Source organism: Anolis sagrei, chromosome 3, assembly GCF_037176765.1.
Source record: "Anolis sagrei isolate rAnoSag1 chromosome 3, rAnoSag1.mat, whole genome shotgun sequence".
Taxonomy (NCBI): domain Eukaryota; kingdom Metazoa; phylum Chordata; class Lepidosauria; order Squamata; family Dactyloidae; genus Anolis; species Anolis sagrei.
The window spans coordinates 267,908,410-267,929,428 of NC_090023.1; the positions used below are offsets into that span (position 1 = coordinate 267,908,410).

At 41.7% G+C, this 21,019-nt stretch overlaps 1 protein-coding gene and 1 pseudogene across 6 annotated transcripts in view; one reads left to right on the forward strand and one right to left on the reverse strand.

Moving 5' to 3' along the window:
* RUBCN (rubicon autophagy regulator) overlaps window positions 1-21,019 on the forward strand; it is an 89,763-nt gene that overhangs the window by 60,370 nt on the left and 8,374 nt on the right. For 2 of the 6 annotated variants that reach the window (XM_067466118.1, XM_060767288.2), the window contains 6 exons: window positions 1,863-1,964; window positions 5,439-5,513; window positions 10,381-10,441; window positions 12,448-12,583; window positions 16,671-16,816; window positions 18,349-18,413. In XM_067466118.1, the coding sequence (XP_067322219.1) occupies window positions 1,863-1,964; window positions 5,439-5,513; window positions 10,381-10,441; window positions 12,448-12,583; window positions 16,671-16,816; window positions 18,349-18,413 (585 nt within the window). The remainder of the gene's footprint in view (window positions 1-1,862; window positions 1,965-5,438; window positions 5,514-10,380; window positions 10,442-12,447; window positions 12,584-16,670; window positions 16,817-18,348; window positions 18,414-21,019) is intronic. The other 4 variants (XM_060767292.2, XM_067466119.1, XM_067466120.1 and 1 more) reach the window with 3 other exon arrangements.
* Window positions 286-1,192, reverse strand: LOC137096529 (myosin regulatory light chain 2, smooth muscle minor isoform pseudogene; annotated as a pseudogene).

Sequence of the window (21,019 nt, forward strand, 5' to 3'; positions counted from 1 at the left end):
TGACCTAGAGATTTCCAGAGAGAACATTTTCATAAAGTTCACAAATAATCAAATCCTCAAAAGCCAAATGCACAAAGGTGGAAAGTCAACTATATTTCCAAGGCTGTAGATTTAGGACAGTGAGCGTGAACCATCAGTCAGTTTATCATGTACTCTTGTGAGTGGAAATCCCAGTCTTATACCCAGGGGAGGGTAATTTGGCAAGTAGTGCATTTAATGCAAAGTTTAGGGGCTTTTTAAATAAGTACTTCTGCTTCTTGTCGACTTCTGCTTAACTATTTTGAGGTATTTTATTGATATAGCAATCTTATTTCAAAATGGCATCATTATAAAATGTAAAAATCCAGCTAAATCAGAAAATTTGAGACTTTTTTTTCCTGGGCTCTCAGAGTCATTGGTCCTGCCCTCCAATACTTTTTATCACAATTGCAATCCCTATTGCCAGCCTGATTACACAGGTGCAAAGTGGGCCAGAATGGCCTGGTATAGATAAATACATGAAGAAAGGCAAAAGCTGTAGAGCTAAATGCATGCAACAGGTTCCACCAGGAAAAAACCCTCAAATAACCGCAAGTGAGATCTAAAGAGAACTGCAGAGGGAAGAGTTCTGTTTTAGTCATCTTTGTCTTTTGCTCCATGTTTAAGGATGCGTGTGAACTCAATGTAGCTGAAATTGCCTTTTTATCAATTGGTGCCTCTCTGAACAGCTAATCTACTTCTTCATCTGTAAATCTGTCTCCCATTGTCATCAGCGATTCTCTCAGATAGTCTTCTTGAATGAAGCCTGTTGCTTCTTCATCAAAGCAAGCAAAGGCATTCCTGATTACATCTTCTGGATCAGTGCCATTTAATTTCTCTTCAAACATTGTGAGAAACATAGGAAAATTTATGAGTTCTGGAGCTTCATTCATCATGGCATCTAGGTATTCATCAGTTGAATTTTTCCCAAGTGAAGCAAGCATATCATGCAGGTCTTCTTTGTCAATGAAGCCATCTCTGTTTTGATCAATTAGGTTAAATGCTTCTTTGAATTCTTGAATTTGGGACTGATCAAACCTAGCAAATACATTGGAAGTAGCCAGCTGAGGGCGCTTCTTTGTGATCTTGGTCTTTGCCCTTTTTTTGCTTGACATGGTGGCTGTTGGATTCTGAGTGGCAATGAAGAAGCTTCGGCTGTGGGAGAAGCTAAGAGAAATACCAGCGGCTCTGGAGTCCAAGAATCCAACAACCTCGGCTGCTTAACTATTATTATACTTTTGTTATGTAGGGGTTTTCCGTCTTTTATTTTGATAGACGCTAGCTCAGGCCTGGGCAAACTTTGGCCCTCCAGGTATTTTGGACTTCAGCTCCCATACTTCCTAACAGCCGGCACTCTGGTAAGAAGTGTGGGAGTTGAAGTCCAAAACACCTGGAGGGCCAAAGTTTGCTCAGGCCTGAAAAAGAGGAAGGGAAAAGTGAGACTGTCAAGGTGTGAAACTGCTGAATGAGACTAGAAATAAGTCTAATAATAAGGATATAATGAACATCTTCTACGTATCCGCTGGCTCCCTTTCTTTGCTTGTGTTTGATGTTGATTTTATATTGCTGTGTTGTTTATTATATTGGTTTTTGCATTTTATGTTTTGTGTATATTGTGCCTATTGTGTTGATGGGTGTGGCCTCATGTAAGCCTCCCTTAGTCCCCCTGGGAGAGATGGAGCAGGGTATAAATAAAGTATTATTATTATTATTATTATTATTATTATTATTTGCATTGAAGTGAAACCCGCATTCTGTCTAGTGGTCAGTGCTGCCCATTCACACAGATTGCAAGTTACGTTCGTTCATGACTTCCCTGGTCTTCTCTGCCAACATTCCCCCAGGTCTTCTGGCAACAGATAGCGGGTCCCACTTCAGCTCCCGAGATTCAGCGCGCCTTTCTGACTCTGGATCGGCTGAAGAGGTGGATGAATACGAGATCAAAGGTAAGATGGCTTTGTAGGAAAGAGCACTGTGCTTCCATGTCTTTATCCAGACTGACCAATATGTCTTACTATACTGAAACCAGCATTCCATCTAGTCCTGTCCTCTCCACTCAGATTGCTAATTGCTTTCTTAACATTTCTGGCAAAAGCCTTTTTTCCAGCGGTATTGGCTGATTCTAATCAAAATAGAAATTGTGGGCTCGCACTTCTGCAACTGAAGCATTGACCTTGAAAGAAGTCAAAGGGGACATTTTTGTTTGCCAAAATGGAGAGCTTTACAATCATTCTTGTTTAGTAGCAATAAGTAGAACAAGGCTTATTATTGTTATTATTGTTGTTTATTATATTTATGTCTATATTGCCTTTTTTTCTCAGCTTGAGACTAAAGCACCTTACAACAAATTAAAAAAACATATACTTTATATACTTGAGTATAAGCCAACCCAAATATAAACCGAGGCACCTAATTTTTACCACAAAAAACTGGGAAGACGTATTGACTCGAGTATAAATCGATGGTGGGAAATGCAGCAGCTACTGGTCAATTTCAAAATAAAAATAGATGCCAATAAAATTACATTAGTAGGTTTACAGTTTTTGAATATTTACATAAAACTGTAATTTAAGATAAAACTGTCCAACTCTGATTAAGCCATTATTCTAACCTTCTTCAATGTAAATATGCTTATGCCTTCCAATATTAATAGAGTAAAATCATAAATGTAATAAAAATAATAATAGAGTAAAATAATCAAAATGTAATAACAGCAATAATAGAGTAAAATAATAAATGTAATAATAATAGAGTAAAATAATAAATGTAATAATAATAATAATAATAGAATGAAATAATAAATTAATAATCATAAATGTAATAAAAATAATAATATAATAAAATAATCAAAATGTAATACCAGCACTAATAGAGTAAAATAATAAATGTAATAATAATAGAGTAAAATAATAAATGTAATAATAACAATAATAGAGTAAAAGAACAAATATAATAATAATAATAATAATAATAATAATTAATAGAGTAAAATAATAAATTTCCCATTCCCTCTCTTTACTAAGACTGCAATTTCTTCACTATATGGCAGTGTAAACATCAAATAGATGTTTAAAGAGATTACAGAAAGAGATGTAAATATGTGTGCAGTTAATCCCCACATGAGTCGGAGTGAATGGTTTGAGATCTTCAATGCAACTTGTAATATTTGCACATCCTAGGAACAACAGTCAGAGTATTGTGTTGGGAAGAGGGAGCTCAGAGTTAGCAAGCTCTTCTGAAGCCTTCGATACAGCGGTTTTCAAACAGTTTGGTTTGGGATTCTGAGGCCTCCCAGAAGTTTCTGAATTTCTACAGCATTAACAGTTTGATGTATTGTCATCAAACAGTTTGATGTAAGGCTTTCATGGCCAGAATCACTGGGTTGTTGTAGTTTTTTTCAGGCTATATGGCCGTGTTCTAGAGGCATTCTCTCCTGACATTTCGCCTGCATCTATGGCAAGCATCCTCGCTACCTCTGTGGATGCTTGCCATAGATGCAGGTGAAACGTCAGGAGAGAATGCCTCTAGAACATGGCCATATAGCCTGAAAAAACCTACAACAACCCATTAACAGTTTGCTTTATGCAACTTGAAAGGGTTTTTTTTTTTTGTTGCCTTGGGAAGTCTGACTTGGCCACGGTAGTCCACACTCTGGTTACATCCCGTATAGACTACTGCAACGCTCTCTACGTGGGGTTATCTTCGAAGACTGTTCAGAATCATAGAATCCTAGAGTAAAAGAGACCTCATGGGCCATCCAGTCCAACTCCCTGCCAAGAAGCAGGAATGTTGCATTAAAATCACCCCTGACAGATGGCTATCCAGCCTCTGTTTAAAAGCTTCCAAAGAAGGAGCCTCCACCACACTGCAAAATGGTCCAACGAGCGGCAGCCAGGTTGCTAACAGGAGCAGTGCTCAGGGAGCACACAACTGCTCTGTTGCACCCATTCCACTGGCTGCCAGTTTGCTTCTGGGCACAATTCAAAGTGTTGACTTTAGCCTACAAAACCCTACACGGTTTTGGTCCAACTTACCTATCCGATTGTATCTCACCTGATGAACCATCTAGCACATTAAGATTTTCTGGGGAGGCCCTGCTCTCACTCCCACCTTCTTCGCAGATGCATCTGGCGAGAACAAGAGACAGGGCCTTCTCAGCATTGGCCCCTCGACTGTGGAACACCCTGCCTAGAGAAAGGAACTGTGGCGCAGCACCGGGACTGTGGCGCAGCTGACTGAGTGTCAGCTGCATTAATATCACTTCTAACTACAAGGTCATGAGTTCGAAGCCAGCCCAGGTCGGAGTGAGCTTCCGACCAATTGTGTAGCTTGTTGTCGACCTTTGCAACCCGAAAGACAGTTGCATCTGTCAAGTAGGAAAATTAGGTACCACCTATGTGTGGGGAGACTAATTTAACTAATTTACAAGGCCATAAAAAAGACTCCAGCAAGCATGCAGGGAATGCGGAAGTACTTCATCAGTGTCGCAGATGGACGATGAAAGCGACAGCTCCCCTGGCGGCGAGGACTGTCTGTCCATATCTGTTGTGTGTCTTTGGTATTGAATGTTTGCCATATATGTGTACATTGTAATCCGCCCTGAGTCCCTTTCGGAGGGAGAAGGGTGGAATATAAATACTGTAAATAAATAAATATAAGATCGGCTCCCTCCCTCCTGACTTTTCGAAAAAAGGTGAAAACCTGGCTTTTTGAGCATGCCTTCCCAAATACGGCATAGCTAAATGGAATTATTGAACTACTTGATAATGCAATGGAGTAACGATTTGACATGGAGACGCTCACGACAATGTTTTAAGGCTTTGTATAGTTTTAATATTTCTTATATTGTATGCTATTGTTTTTAACAGAATTTCTTGTTTTTACTTGTTATAATTATTGAGGCATTGAATTGTTGCCAATTTGTGAGTCGCCTCTTTGCTGAGAGGGGCGGTATATAAATATAGTAAATAAATAAATGAATAAATAATTGACCGAGAGGGCTGCTGAATACTTTTGGTGTATTCACCAGAGGATATGCACCAGACTCATTTTGAAGGCCTTGAGGCAGGAAGTTGGAAAGCCATTGCTCTTATCTGTAGGATCATGTGTTCTTGCTTGGTTGGGGGAGTTCTTGTCCTTTATCTTCTGTTTAGACCATGCATGGGCCAACTTTGGTCCTCCAGGTGTTTTGGACTTCAACTCCCACAATTCCTAACAGCCTCAGGTCCCTTCCTTTTCCCCCTCAGCCGCTTAAGCGGCTGAGGGGGAAAAGGAAGGGACCTGAGGCTGTTAGGAATTGTGGGAGTTGAAGTCCAAAACACCTGGAGGACCAAAGTTGGCCCATGTCTGGTTTAGACCCACTCTCCCCTCCCCTCCCCTCCTGCTGACATGCAATGTTTTGTCATCACCATATCATACAGATGGTAACGATGGATCTAACCTCATTCAATTGTCCAAGAGTGGCCTGTCCGTCTCAATGGCTTCCTTGTTTTCAGGTAGTAACCTCTCTCCCAAACATCTTTGTGTCCATGTCAGTCACTCTATAGTTAGATCACAGTAGCATAGATTGCATGTTACCCAATTGCTTTGCTCCAGTATTTGCATTTGGCAGTGTTTCCCTGGTTTTCTTTTCTCTACACTATAGCAATTTCAGGCAATCCTATAGAGCAGTGGTTCTCAACCTGTGGGTCCCCAGGTAATTGGTCTACAACTCCCAGAAATCCCAGCCAGTTTACTAGCTGTTAGGGTTTCTGGGATTTGGAGGCCAAAACATCTTGGGAGCCACAGGTTGAGAACCATTGGTCTAGAGCAGGGGTCCTCAAACTTTTTAAACAGAGGGCCAGGTCACAATCTCTCAAATTGTTGGAGGGCCGGATTGTAATTTGAAAAAAACATGAATGAATTCCTATGCACACTGCATATCTCTTATTTGTAGTGCAAAAACACTTAGAAACAATACAATAATTAAAATGAAGAACAATTTTAACAAATATAAACTTATTAGTATTTCAATGGGAAGTGTGGGCCTGCTTTTGGTTGATGAGATAGGATTGTTGTTGTTGTTGTGTGCTTTCAAGTCGTTTCAGACTTAGGTTGACCCTGAGTGAGGGCCAGGTAAATCACTTTGGAGGGCCATATCCGGCCCGCGGGCCTTAGTTTGAGGACCTCTGCTATAGAGCAGTGGTTCTCAACCTGTGAGTCCCCAGGTGTTTGCCCTACAACTCCCAGAAATCCCAGCCAGTTTACCAGCTGTTAGGATTTCTGGGAGTTGGAGGCCAAAACATCTGGAGAGCCACAGGTTGAGAACTCAAACGACTTTTGGGTGGGTCACCATAAATAGATCAACCATCCAAAGAGTATAACAGGGCAAGTGTGCAGGTGTATTCACTCTTATCATGAGTTGTAGGGTGCACACACATGACAGTGGATAGTGTGGTATACTATTCCGGTCCAGCATACCTGTCCGAACGTATCTCCTTCTACGCCCCACCTCGGAGTTTAAGATCTTCTGGGGAGGCCTTGCTCTCTGTCTCGCCTCTGTCTCAAATGCGCTTGGTGGGGACGAGGGTCAGGGCCTTCTCGGTGGTGGCCCCACGCCTGTGGAATTCACTCCCCAGGGAAATTAGGTCATCTTAATCCCTCCTCTCCTTTAGAAAGAAGTTAAAACGTGGATGTGGGACCAGGCCTTTGGGTAGTTAGGTGGACAATGACAATGTTGACAATGGCTTGGAAATGGACTATGTATGGATAAGTTTGATGGAGTATCCAGTCACAGAATTTGGCTAGATAACGGCACCAGACTGGTAATTGTTAGTAGATTTTAATTGTATTGACTTAATGTTTTTAACTATTTGTAATTATTGGTTGTTATGTATTTTATTATGTGTACATAGAGGCATCGAATTGTTGCTGACTGGAAGCCGCCCTGAGTCCTCCCCCCCCCCCTCCCCAGAGGGTTGAGAAGGGTGGGGTACAAATATTCAAAATAAATAAATAGTTTATGCTGCTATGATATTTTCAAGAAGAAAAAGCTAGAGCTAGGTTGTAGGTTGGCTAATGCAAACTGTCTCCACAGGTAGAGGCTCACCAATTGTCAGTGAGAACATAAGAATCTGTGTTGCAATATCAGACTGAGATATAAGTTGTGTACAGTCTAGAAGGTTGCCTTTTGCAGTGGCCAAGTGGACAACTTTGAAAGCATACAGGCAGGGTTTGGTGTAATAATGGTGCCCAGGTGTGGATAAAATCTATACAACTGTGGCAGATGAAAGGTGGGAAGGGGAAGAAAGATGGCCTTGCCCCGCTGGCTAGGGATAAGATTGTTTACTAACAATGAATCCGTTATTTTTGCCTATTTAGTTTCATGGTACAGTTCACTTTTAGATTATGAATTTGCCTTCAGATCAAATCAGTTCAGATAAAATAAATAATAATGTTTTAGAGAGAAATTGCTTGTTTTCTATTGTCTGCAGAGGTTTGTCTCATTGTGGCTGTAGAAGAGACAGGTACTAAGACTGCCAGGTTCTGATGCCTGGAATATCCAATGAAAAATTATTCATTTAGGGTGTGTCCGAACCCTAGAAAAAATGCAGTTTGACACCACTTGTAGTGTGGTGAAGCACCAACCCTCTTTGTAAAACTACCAACTTGCATAACTCCATGGCAGTTAAAGTGGTGCCAAACTGCAGTTATTCTGCAATATAGCTGCACCCTTAGTTGTTTCTTTTCCTTCCACACTAGTAGTTTGTCTAGGCTTGCAGAGGTAGCTAGGTGAGGGAGAGAGAAGGGCCCGTGTCTCATCTCCTGTCCTAATGTGCCATGTTTCCATGCATCACGTCCAGGGCACGTAAGAGCACTAACAGAAGCAAGTAAGATATTTAAAATATTTGAAAATGAAATATTAAATTCAAATATTAAAAAGGTTTTAAACATAACCAAGGAGTGGATTAACTATTATGTGCCCAACATTAGTCAACCAAATAACACCCTAGGCCAAAGGTCTTTTTCCAAGAAAGATATGAAAGGTATGTACATCTCCCTGATGACGCATCCTCTGGCACTTTGGTTAGGCTCTTCTGTTGCATTCTATCCAAGGCCACGAAAACAGGAGTATTGCATACTTGCGTCACTTAGTTTAGCCTTGTCCGAAGTGTTTTCACATGCTCTGAGTGACTAACTGTATTTGCTAACTCCTTCTAACTGGCTTCTTTTCCCTGATGTGATTTTAGTGGGTTTGAGCAACACTTAATCTGCATGGTTTGTAAGCTATCTACCTTAATCCTATTGTAGGCTTGCTAACTGTGATTCTAGGTCTCTTAGTTATGGATTGCTGATAGATGTCGTAGTTCTAAGCAAACAACATGTGACTAGCAAATCTTTGGGGCACCTGAAGTCTTATCATGCCAAGTCAAGTTAGTTGCATCTCTCACTCAGCATCCTTCCCAGTAGTGGCCAGCCATATACCTTGTGAATGTTTACAAGCAAAACATGGTTGTCATCTCTATCCCATATTACTAATCCAAAAGCAGTCTCCTCTTATTCTCTGAAACTGAGACCATAGGGTAGTAAGTGTCCATTGCCTAGTTTACCGTGCAGTTATTAAATTCTGCTGTTTGAACCTTTATTCTACTGATACATATAGAATGCTGTCAACTCTAAGGGAGGAAAAGCATAGTTCAAAACTTTTTAAAATTGCTTTCTATTGATAATAAAAGATTCCAGAAGAGAGAAGGTATAAAGTGTTTGTTTACATAAAAAGTGGGTGAACAATATGATTAAGAAAAGTAGGAAAAGTAAAAGAAATAGAGGAAAATGAGTAAAAAAAAGGGAAGAAAAAAAAAGAGAAAGAGGAAATAATAATAATAATGATAATAATAAACAAAGTATGGGTTGTCGATGTCGCAATCCCAGGTGACAGCAGGATTGAAGAGAAACAACTGGAAAAGCTGACACGATATGAGGATTTAAAGATCCAACTGCAAAGACTCTGCACAAGCCAGTCAAGGTGGTCCCGGTGGTGATCGGCACACTGGGTGCAGCGCCTAAAGACCTTGGCCTGCACTTAAACACAATCGGCACTGACAAGATTACCATCTGCCAGCTGTAAAAGGCCACCTTACTGGGATCTGCACACATAATAATAATAATAATAACACTTTATTTGTACCCTGCTACCATCTCCCCTAGGGACTCGGTGCGGCTTACATGAGGCCGAACCCAACAACAACAACAACGACACTTTATTTGTACCCCACTACCATCTCCCCTAGGGACTCGGTGCGGCTTACATGAGGCCGAACCCAAATACAACAATACAAGCAATAATAACAACAATACAAGCAATTAAAATAAAACATGGACAATACAATAATGCAACTTTAACAATAAGACCACACGATTAAAAACTATGGGAAGGCCAAATATAAAATTAAAATTGAAAATAATGCTGGAACATGGGCGAAAAAGTGGTAGGGCATACACACAGTCCTAGACACTTGGGAAGTGTCCGACGTGTGATCCAATGCAACAACCAGCAGAGTGATCTTGTCTGTTTCAAATAATAATAATAATAATAATAATAATAATAATAATTTATTAGCTCAAAACTTTTATAAGAGATGTCTTAATCTTTGGAGGTGTTGGAAGACTCCTTAATCAAACTGCTTGGGGAACAAGGGTCAAACAGTTTGAGCAGAGAGAGTCCAGTAGAAGAATCTGAGAGTCAGCCCTTCTCATAGGAAATAACTTACTTTCTAATAGAAAGAACCACTGTCCAGCAGTGCCTGAAAAACAGCACCGTCCAGGCCAAAACAAGTGAGCAAAGAACCACTCTCACTGCTTAAATATATTCACTTGGAGACTCTTGGAGCTGCCTCATAGGCTATGAAAGATATATATACTTCTAGCACAGACTTGGGCAAACTTGGGCCCTCCAGGTGTTTTGGACTTCAACTCCCACAATTCCTAACAGCCGGTTGTTAGGAATTGTGGGAGTTGAAGTCCAAAACACCTGGAGGGCCCAAGTTTGCCGTACCTGTTCTAACATCACACGTCTGTAACAGAATTGATCAGATGAAATAGGGGTTGTGCAAAATGCACCCCTTTAGCACCATCTAGCCATTTTTCTTTGTGTTACATATGTTAGCCATACAAAACCTGGGAATAGCGTTCTTTCTCTGTGTGGATGGAACTCGAAACAGATACAGATTTGCACAGACTTGAGGTAGGGCCACTATATCAAGGAGAATGCACCTTGCCTGTTCCTGCTGTAGATCAGATCCTTGCAAAAATATTGTTTCTGTTAATATGTGTGCTACTCAATTTAATTCCTCTCTTTCCTCTTTTCTCTGTGCAATGACCCAGATGAAGACATCAAGAGGAGTTCAGCTCCCAGCAGAAAAGCCTTCCACTTCTCTGGTTCCACGTATGTATCCATGCCATAGCACAGGAACAGGGAGGAAACTGTGGGTTGGGAGTGTACTCATGCTCATCCCATCTCCAGATGAAACTGAATGCTATCTCAGTTGGTTTCTTTACTGCTCTGCAGACTTTACTTCCCTATATTTTGGCACCAATGCCCATAAGATAAAATGCTGAGAGAAGGACTATTTTTTTTTTGCTTAGTCAATACTCTGTTCCTCAGCCATGGAGAAAAATGACAGGAACTAGTGATTTGGATAGGTTCCGAGTATCTGCTGTCAGTGATGCATCTCTTGGGTTGCTTTGTTCTAAAATATAAATAAGTAGAGTGTGGACAAATAAATCTATTTTTATACCCAAGGTTGGGATGATATTCAGTGCACTCAAATACAAGAATTATGACTTCTGGAAACAGGGAAGAAAACAATAGTGAACTTACTCTTTATATTAGAGCTGAGTAACTAATAGATTCCAGACCTCACTACCTCTGAGGATGCTTGCCATAGATGCAGGCGAAATGATTACAGACAGGGCATGGTTGTCATCTCCATCCCATATCACTAATCCAAAAGCAGTCTCTTATTCTCTGGAGCAAGAGTTGCCAGATGTACAAGCTGGGTTTAGAAAAGGCAGAGGAATGAGAGACCAAATTGCCAATATCCGCTGGATAATGGAGGAAGGCAGGGAGTTCCAGAAAAACATCTATTTCTGTTATATCGACTATTCTAAAGCCTTTGACTGTGTGGATCATAATGATGTTCTTGGTGGTATGGTGGTATGGGCATACCAAATCACCTTGCCTCTCCTGAGGAATCCGTATAAGGACCAAGTAGCAACAGTCAGAACTGACCCTGGAACAACAGACTGGTTCAAGATTGGGAAAGGCGTACGGCAGGGTTGCATACTCTCCCCCAACCTATTCAACTTGTATGCAGAACACATCATGCGATGTGCGGGGCTTGACGAATGCAAGGCTGGGGTGAAAATTGCTGGAAGAAACATTAACAACCTCAGATATGCAGATGACACCACTTTGATGGCCAAAAGCGAGGAGGAGCTGAGGAGCCTTCTAATCAAGGTGGAAGAAGAAAGGGCAAAAGCTGCGTTGCAGCTAAACATAAAAAAACCCCAAGATTATGGCAACAAGAATGATTGACAACTGGAAAATAGAGGGAGAAAATGTGGAGGCCGTGACAGACTTTGTATTCTAGATGCAAAGATGAGTGCAGATGCAGACTGTGGCCAGGAAATCAGAAGACGCTTCCTTCTTGGGAGGAGAGCAATGTCCAGTCTTGGTAAAATAGTGAAGAGTAGAGACATCACACTGGCAACAAAGCAATGGTACTCCCTGTAGTCACCTACGGATGTGAGAGCTAGACCATAAGGAAGGCTGAGCGAAGGAAGAGAGATGCTTTTGAACTGTGGTGCTGGAGGAAAGTTCTGAGAGTGCCTTGGACTGCGAGAAGATCCAACCAGTCCATACTTCAAGAAATAAAGCCTGACTGCTCATTGGAGGGAAGGATAGTAGAGGCCAAGATGGAGTACTTTGGCCACATCATGAGAAGAAAGAAAAGCGTAGAGAAGACAATGATGCTGGGGAAAATGGAAGGAAAAAGGAAGAGGGGCCAACCAAGGGCAAGGGGGATGGATGGTATCCTTGAAGTGACTGGATTGACCTTGAAGGAGCTGGGGGTGGTGACGACCGACAGGGAGCTCTGGCCTGGGATGGTCCATGAAGTCACAAAGAGTCGGAAATGACTGAACGAATGAATAACAACAAAACTACTCAAATGGTGCTGAAGGGGCTTTTTTTTACAAAATATTTTTGAGGTGTAGATGGTTGAATCTGTGGGTATGAAACCCATGGATACAGAGGGCCAGCTGTCCTCTGTGGTCACGGTTGAGAAGTAATTTAGTCAAGAATCACATCCCTAATGATTAGAAAAAAAGGAAGGAAAGTATTAACCCCTCGGCTATGTGTTATTACTAATATCTACCAATTTATCAAAGCAGGTTCCACTCCTTCCTCAACTCGAACTCGGCCGAAGCTGTAGCCATGGGCCTCCTGAAGCAGTTTGAAGGGATGCAGCTACCAGCAGCTTCAGAACTCGAATGGCTCGTGCCGGAGCATGATGCCCCACAGAAAGTAAGCCTCCTGCCAATGGCTCCTCAGCGCCACTTGCTCTCCTTCTCTGCTTTTTCTTCAGATAGCACATCTCTAGTAGGCATTTAGGAGAGTTTGCCAAATCGAAAGATGTTCCAATGTTTGCCAAATAGAAACAAGTTCCAATGTACATGGGGATGTGGTTGTCTGTTGTCCTATAGATTGGTTGAAAAGGGGATTGGATCATACCCCATAGTTAGAAAGGACGGAGCAGGAAGCATGGCTGTTTCAGAGGCCAAAGTGATAACAGCAGTGTGGTGGGTAAACAAGTCTGTCTAGCTCAGGCATGGGCAAACATTGGCCCTCCACATATTTTGAACTTCAGCTCTCTACTGGCTGTTAGGAATTGTGGGAGATGAAGTCCAAAACACCTGGAGGTCTGAAGTTTGCTCGTGCCTGGGCTAGATACCTTCTGAATTAACTCAGCCTGTAGTCTTTGAGTAGTTCAAAATTCCCAGCTATAGGAAGACCTTAATCTTTTTTTCTGGTTAGCTTAGAAATGCTACTCAGAGAAGCCACTTTGATAGACCATTTGCTGTTGGTTTTCAGGGCTTACGTCTCTCTCTTAAAAAGCTTTTTAAGCGACCCAAGTGGTATAAGAAAAGGCAGCTTTCCAAAAAGCTCCTGCTGGTATGTCCCAAATGGGAAGAAAGTGTGTTTATGTTTACGCTGTGTGCTAACAGCCTTGTATGTAACGCCCAACTGAAACGCCAGGAGGAAAAGGGCTTGGTTGAGAGTGCTAAACGGACTTCTTTGGCAAAAGTCAGATTTGTAACTGGGACTCTTCTCACCTGAGTTCAAAAGATTGCGCAGCCAAGCAGACTCAGAGTAAATTATGATATTTCCTCAATTCTAAGACATCATTCATTGGGTCACAATGCCAGGCTCTGCCTGTACACAGGTAGAGGTGAACCAAAACAAACACCCAGCTTGTGTCAAACTGTCTAATTGAAGCAGCACTTACTGTCTGACTGTTTTCATAGTCCAAATATAAAACACTAGCTGTACCTGCCACACATTACTGTGGCCAACTTTCCCTCCCTCATTCTCCTCTACTTTCCCTCCTTCCTTCGCTCCCTCTTTCCTTCCTTTTTCTTCTTTCCTTCCTTTTCCCCTTTTTATTCTTCCTTTTTCTCTCCTTTCTTCCTTCTCTACCTCTTTCCTTCCTTCCTTTGCTTTTTGCTTCCTTCCTTCTCTCTCTTTCCTTCTTTCCTTCCCTTCCTCTTTCTCTTCTTTCTCACCTTCCTTCACTCCCTCTTTCCTTCCTTCCCTTTTTTCTTTCTTTCTCTCCTTCCTCCCTTCGCTTTTTCTTTTCCTAATTCTTTCTTTTCTTCCTTCTTTCTCTGCCTCTTTCCTTCCTTCCTTCCCCCTTTCCTTTTCCTACTTCTTTCTCTCCTTCCTTCTTTCTCTACCTCTTTCCTTCCTTCCCTTTTCTTTTCCTACTTCTTTCTCCTTCCTTTTTTCTCTGCCTCTTTCCTTCCTTCCCTTTTCCTACTTCTTTCTCCTTCCTTCCTTCTTTCTCTACCTCTTTCCTTCCTTGCTTTGCTCATTGCTTCCATGCTTCCTTCTCTCTTTCCTTCTTTCTTTCCCTCCCTCCCTCTTTCTCTCTCTCTCTCTCTTTCTCCCCTTTCTTCCCTCCTTCTTCCTTTCCTTGTTTTCTGTATTGTCAGGGTTTTTAAGTCCTTTCTGCTGTTTTTTGGGGGCTTTATGAGTGATGGCCACTCATTGGTGTGTTAGGGGTATAGTGTCCAAATTCTGTGTCAATTTGAGCAGGGGGTTTTCTGTTATGTTAATCCCACAAACTAACATTACATTTTTATTTATATAGATAAAGATAGCACTCAGCCACAGAATATAAAACAAAGACCGATAACAAACACCGATGCAGTTTTGAGAGAACACTGTAGTCAGGAGGTCCAGTCCAGTAGCCAAACGCCAATAGTTCAATGATTAAAGTCCAAGGATCAAGAGCAGTGGTTCTCAACCTGGGGTCCCCAGATGTTTTGGCTTTCAACTCCCAGAAATCCTAACAGCTGGTAAACTGGTTGGGATTTCTGGGAGTTGTAGGCCAAAAACATCTGGGGACCCCAGGTTGAGAACCACTGATCAAGAGTCAATACCATAGTCAGTAGCCAGTCCAGAGATTCAAGGTTCCAGAGTTTCAAAAGTTCAGGAGACAGGTCGGAATACCAAATATCCACAAACCTGGGGCGGGGGGGGGGGGGGGGACCAGCAGCATCCACAGCCAAATAGGACTAGTACTTTTCTCCCAAAGATCAGTCTCCAAGCTAACTCCTTACATCCATCTTAGAATTGAGGAAATATAGTAATATACAGAGTCGTGCAGATATGTGTGCTTTCTGGTTGCATGCTTTGGTTTGCTCAAAGGAGATTCGGCTCAAATTCTATAGCTCCTTGATCTGTGGGAAGTCACTGTAGAAACATATATTTGACACATTTACACCTCTGATATGGGTGTTTTTTAAATGCAAGGTTTGGTACTCTAGAAATCTTGGTGTGTTTGAAAATCAAATAAAAGCAGAACTTGTCTTTGAGAACATATATATTTTATACTACATTATGTCTTTGGGAACATTATATATTTTATACTACATGCAATATTACTAATAATATTACAATATAATGGTGTAGTACAATATAGTAATATATAATACTGATAATTGCACTATGCTAATCTATATAAATAAAAACGTAATGTTCGTTTGTGGGATTAACAGAACTCAAAAACCACTGGGCGAATTGGCACCAAATTTGGACACGACACACCTAACAACCCAATTTATGTCCTTCACTCATAAAAACACTGAAAAACACAGCAGAAGGGACTTTAAAAGCCCCAAAAAGCTAAATGATGAAAAGCTAAATGATGAAAAGCTAAATGACAATACAGAAAAAGGGAAGAAAGAGGGAGGGAAGGGGAGAAAAAAAGAATGAAAGAAAAGAAAGAAAGAGGGAGGGAAAGAAGGAAGGAAAGGTAGAAGGAAGCATGGAAGCAAAGAGAAAGAAGGAAGGAAAGAGGTAGAGAAGGAAAAATGGAGAGAAAGAGGGACGGAAAGAAAAAGGGGGAAGGAAGGAAGGAAAGTTAGAGAAGGAAGGAAGGAGAGAAGGAAAGAAAAAGGGAAAGAAGAAAGGAAAGTGAGAGTGAAGGAAGGAAGGGGGGAAGATGTAGAGAAAGAGGGGGGGGAAGGAAAGAGAGAAGGAAGAAAAGAGAGACAGAAGAAGAGAGAAAAAGCAGGAAGGAAGGAAAGAGATAGAGAAGGAAGGAAGAAGAGAAGGAAAGACTTGAAGGAAGGAAAGAGGGAGTGAAGGAAGGAGGGAAGGAAGGAGAGAAAGAGGGAAGGTTGGCCACAGCAAAGCGTGGTGAGTGTACAACTAGTAATTATCTATCTATCTATCTATCTATCTATCTTGTAAGCAGCTCTGAGTCCCCTTTGGGGTGAGAAGGATGGCATATAAATGCCGTAAATAAATAAATAACAAATAACACATAAGCTTGGCAAAAACTTTGACCCTTATCAGAGAGCAAGACCCTTTAGGAATCATCAAAGAAGCCCTGGGAAGTTGACAGGTGGCTTGGAAGCTCATGCACAGACACACAGAGAATACAACAGCCTTGATTATATATTTTGGTGAAACGTAAAGACATGCCGAAAGCTGAAGTTCTGGGGGACATGTTTCAGCCTTGCTGAGAAGACTAATTGCTCCTGTTCTGAGCTTATGCAGCATGGAGCAGGAGTCCTGTAAGCATCCTCCTGAGGCTAATTAATCTTGTGCATGCTGCATTGGCTTCGCGCCTATTACAGCTTGTGGGCAAACTCAAGGAAGCCAGGAATTCCAATATGGTGTTCTGTTTGGAAGACACTTTCTCCTATGTTCTCCATCCCCACTGAGGGATTATACTGCATAGAATGGTGAAGCATTGGAACATTTTCCAAAAGCTTGATATGAGAAAGTTTCTGCCTCTTTTTTGGGGTATGAGATGGAGAAAAATAGGGCTGTGCAATATACTGGTATGTCTTTGTGTGTCTTAATGCTGGTTCTCTTGCAGTTGTTGCCAATTCCCGATTCGGTGCCCATCTCCCCCGATGACGGGGAGCATGCCGACATCTACAAGCTCCGCATCCGGGTCCGGGGGAACCTAGAATGGGCCCCGCCAAGGCCGCAGATCATCTTCAACGTCCATTCAGCACCAACGTAAGGGAACAGGCTGTTGCTAGCCCATAATGTTTATTGTGTTCTGCTAGACCAGTGTTTCTCAACCTGGGGGTTACGAGAGGGTGTCAGAGGGGTCTCCAAAGACCATCAGAAAACACATTCTTTTTTGTTGGTCATCTGGGTTCTGTGTGCCAAGATTGGTTCAGTTTCATCATTGGTGGAGTTCAGAATGTTCTTTGATTGTAGGTGAACTATAAATCCCAGCAACTACAACTCCCAAAGGTCAATGTCTATTTTCCCCAAACTTTGCCAGTGTTCATATTTGGTCATATTGAGCATTCATGCCAAGTTTGGTCCAGATCCATCACTGTATAAGTCCACAGTGCTCTCTGGATGTAGGTGAACTACAACTCCCAAACTCAAGGTCAATGCCCACCAAACCCTTCCAATATTTTCTGTTGGTCATGGGAGTTCTGTGTGCCAAGATTGGTTCAGTTTCATCATTGGTGGAGTTCAAAATGCTCTTTGATTGTAGATGAACTATAAATCCCAGCAACTACAACTCCCAAATGTCAAGCTCTATTTTCCCTAAACTCCACCAGTCTTCACCATTGGGGAAATTGCATATTTGTGCCAAGTGTGGTCCAGATCCATCACTGTTAAGAGTCCGCAGTGCTCTCTGGACGTAGGTGAACTACAACTCCAAAACTCAAGTTCAATGCCCACCAAACCCTTCCAGTATTTTCTGTTGGTCATGGGAGTTCTGTGTTCCATTGGTTCAGTTCCATCATTGGTGGAGTTCAGAATGCTCTTTGATTGTAGATGAACTATAAATCCCAGCAACTACAACTCTCAAATGACAAAACCAATCCCTCCCCACCAACCCCACCAGTATTCAAATTTGGGCATATTGGGTATTTGTGTTAAATTTGGTCCAGTGAATGAAAATACATATCAGATAGTTCCCTTACGATGCATAACAGTAGAAAAATTACATTTATGAAGGAACAACGAAAATAATTTTATGGTTGGGGGTCATCACAACATGAGGAACTGTGTTAAGGGATCGCGGCATTCGGAAGGTTGAGAACAACTGTGCTAGATGTTTGTTGATGCCCTGGTTGGTTCCTGCAAACTACAGCAAAACTTTTTCCTCTTTGAATAAAGGTTATGCACTATCTACAACAGTGGTTCTCAACCTGGGTCCCCAGATGTTCTTGGCCTTCAACTCCCAGAAATCCTAACAGCTGGTAAACTGGCTGGGATTTCTGGGAGTTGTAGGCCAAAAACATCTGGGGACCCCAGGTTGAGAACCACTGGTCTACAACAAGTATGGGCAAACTTTGGCCCTCCTTCCAGGTGTTTTGGACTTCAACTCTCACAATTCCTAACAGCTGGTAGGCTGTTAGGAATTGTGGGAGTTGAAGTCCAAAACACCTGGAAGGAGGGCCAAAGTTTGCCCATGCTTGGCCTATGTGAGGCCTAGGCTTAATTTCCTTAGAGCTGTGGCTGTGGCAGACACAGATGTGTGTTCTTCATTCATTATTACTCATCTTTTTGTCTCACCGTAGGAGGAAGGTGGCAGTGGCCAAACAGAATTACCGTTGTGCAGGCTGTGGCATCAGGACAGATCCCGGTGAGTGCTTGGCCTGGCATGCTCTGGAGACACTTGTTATGGTTCATGCTTCAAGGCCTTTGGATGGAACGTTTATTGCCTTAAGCTGATTTTTTTCCTCACCCAATGGGGCAATAATTCCAGATGTGGAAAGCAAAAACTGCATTTGAGTTCATCTGTTGTGGCTCAGTCTGAGCCTGAGCTTTCTGAGCCTGAGTTTTCTCAGGACAAGGTGGATGATGGTTTACAGATTTCTGAACATGTCCCTGTTGTTGAGGCATACAGTGTTGATACTGAAGACGTGGCGGCATTTCAGTTTCCCAGGGAAACGAATGTTGTTTTAGAAGATGGTCATGATTTCGGGGAAACTTCACAGCTGCAGGTGGAGGAGTCAACCGCTCCATCTGTGAGCTCAGTGCCTGTCGAATGCCAGGGTGGCCAGACCCAGGATAATGAGTTATTTGGCCTTGAAGGTGATTGGGATTTAGTTAGGGAGGACCGTTTGCAGTTAAGGGTACATCGAAGTGCTCGGCTTGCTAACAAACAGGAAGTTCGAGGTCAACATAATGCTTTCATGCTAGGAAAGCTTATTTATCTGATTTCAGTCAACCCTTTGTCAGTGCAAATTTGCTTGCACCCTGTTAACTTCTTTGTAATTGCCTCGGCATTTGGGGAAAGCTTTTGGCTCTTTGGGACTTTGGTTTTGATCTTGGTTTCTGGGGACTTTGTCATGCTGCCATGGATTCTTGTTTGACCCATGCTTGTGGATTATACTTCATGTTATTTGCCTTTGGACCTTGGAAACTCTGCCTTTGCATTTAAGACTCTGTTTTGGCTATTGAACTTTTGCAACCTTATTTCTATGTTTTTGATTTTGGTTTTTCTTCAATAAACTACAAAACCTACAGCCTTGGTGTGTGTTGTTGTTCTGAGCAAGGTGAATCTATCCTGAGTTGCGACATCATCTGTGTATATGCTGTGGAATTGTTTCTGTCAAGTTGCTTTTTCAGTTGGTTTTTGATGACAAAAAAGTGGTGTGTAGGTAAAACCAAACAAATGCATGTGTTTCCACACATACTTTCTTATAGTAAGTGTGAGGAGGTCGTTATTAAACTGCTACCACCAATTGTAACGATGACCGTTTTAATGCCACCGAATACCACCAATTGTGAAGGTGCGAGTGGTAAAACACCCACTGCCACCTTATCTATGAGGGAAGCCGGGCAACGATCAATATCAGCCTAGGAACTATTTTATAAAGGGACTGTTTCTGGCTGACTTTATTATTGCAGGCCGTTCAACTTAGAAGAAACTGTATCAGGCAGGACTTGAGGAGAACAGTAACAAGTTTATTTTAACAGGAGTATAACAATGTATAACTGTTCTTCAAAAGAGGCATAAATCTTGATGGTTACATTGGAAAGGTTTCGTGAGTAAACTCAGGCAAACACTTCATAAGGTTTCACAGCTGGCACAACAGGCTTAAACCCAGCCAAACCTTGATTCTTAATTCAGAATCAACAACCCCCTGTACCGGGTCCTTCTATGCAACCACTTTGGTCACCAATTAATTCCCTGAATCTCTAAGAGATTCAGTTTTTCCCTATAGCACACTGGCTACAGACACATTCCCTGAATCTCCACCAAAAGATTCCGTGTCCTCTCAGCAGCTCTCCGGCCACTGACTGGATTTTTAAAACACAGCTGCCTCTGAAGAGGCGGTTGGCTCCGCCCCTGTTGCTATGGCAACTTAGCTAACACCAAGCCACTCCCACAAAACATAACCTCCCATACTTACCATCCCTAAACCATTGTCCAAACTACACATAACCAAAGGAATAAAATTTACACATCGTCACAGTAAGGTACATGGTTTTAAAGAAAAAAAAGTGGAATAAAATTAATAATCTTATTCAATAATTTTTTTCAGTATTTTTAATTAAGATTTTTGACAGTAAAAGCACACCAAAAGTTTATATAAACATAGACATAATTTGACAGCAATTGCTTAACAAACATGCATCTCTATACTCCATAAAACTACCAACATATACATGAATTGGATTGTTGTGAGTTTTCTGGGCTATATGGCCATGTTCCAGAAGCATTCTCTCCTGACCTTTCACCCACATCTATGGCAGGCATCCTCATAGGTTATGAGTTGGAAACTAGGCAAGTGAAGTTTATATATCTGTGGAATAATGTCCATGGTGGAAGACAGAACTTTTGTCTGCTTGAGACAAGAGTTCACCTTGATTAGCATTGAATGACCTTGCAGCTTTAAAGCCTTACTGCTTCCTGCCTCAGGGAATCCTTTGTTGGGAGGTGTTAGCAGGCCCTGATTAATTCTTGTCTGGAATTCCCCTGATTTTGCTCTTTATTTACTGTCCTGATTTTAGTTAGTTTTAAAAGGGGATTTCCAGCTTATCTTATGCCGGCTTCTCTCTAAATTTAACATTTTTTCTTCCACTTTATATCCAGCAAATTGTTTACTGGTTTGTTTTAACATTTACAAGTGAGCATCCCAACATTTTATGTCTCTATGGAATTTTTCCCTCAGATGTATATTGACAGAATGGTTTCCATTCTTCTGAGTATGTGCCCAATGACTTATTTAATCATGATCC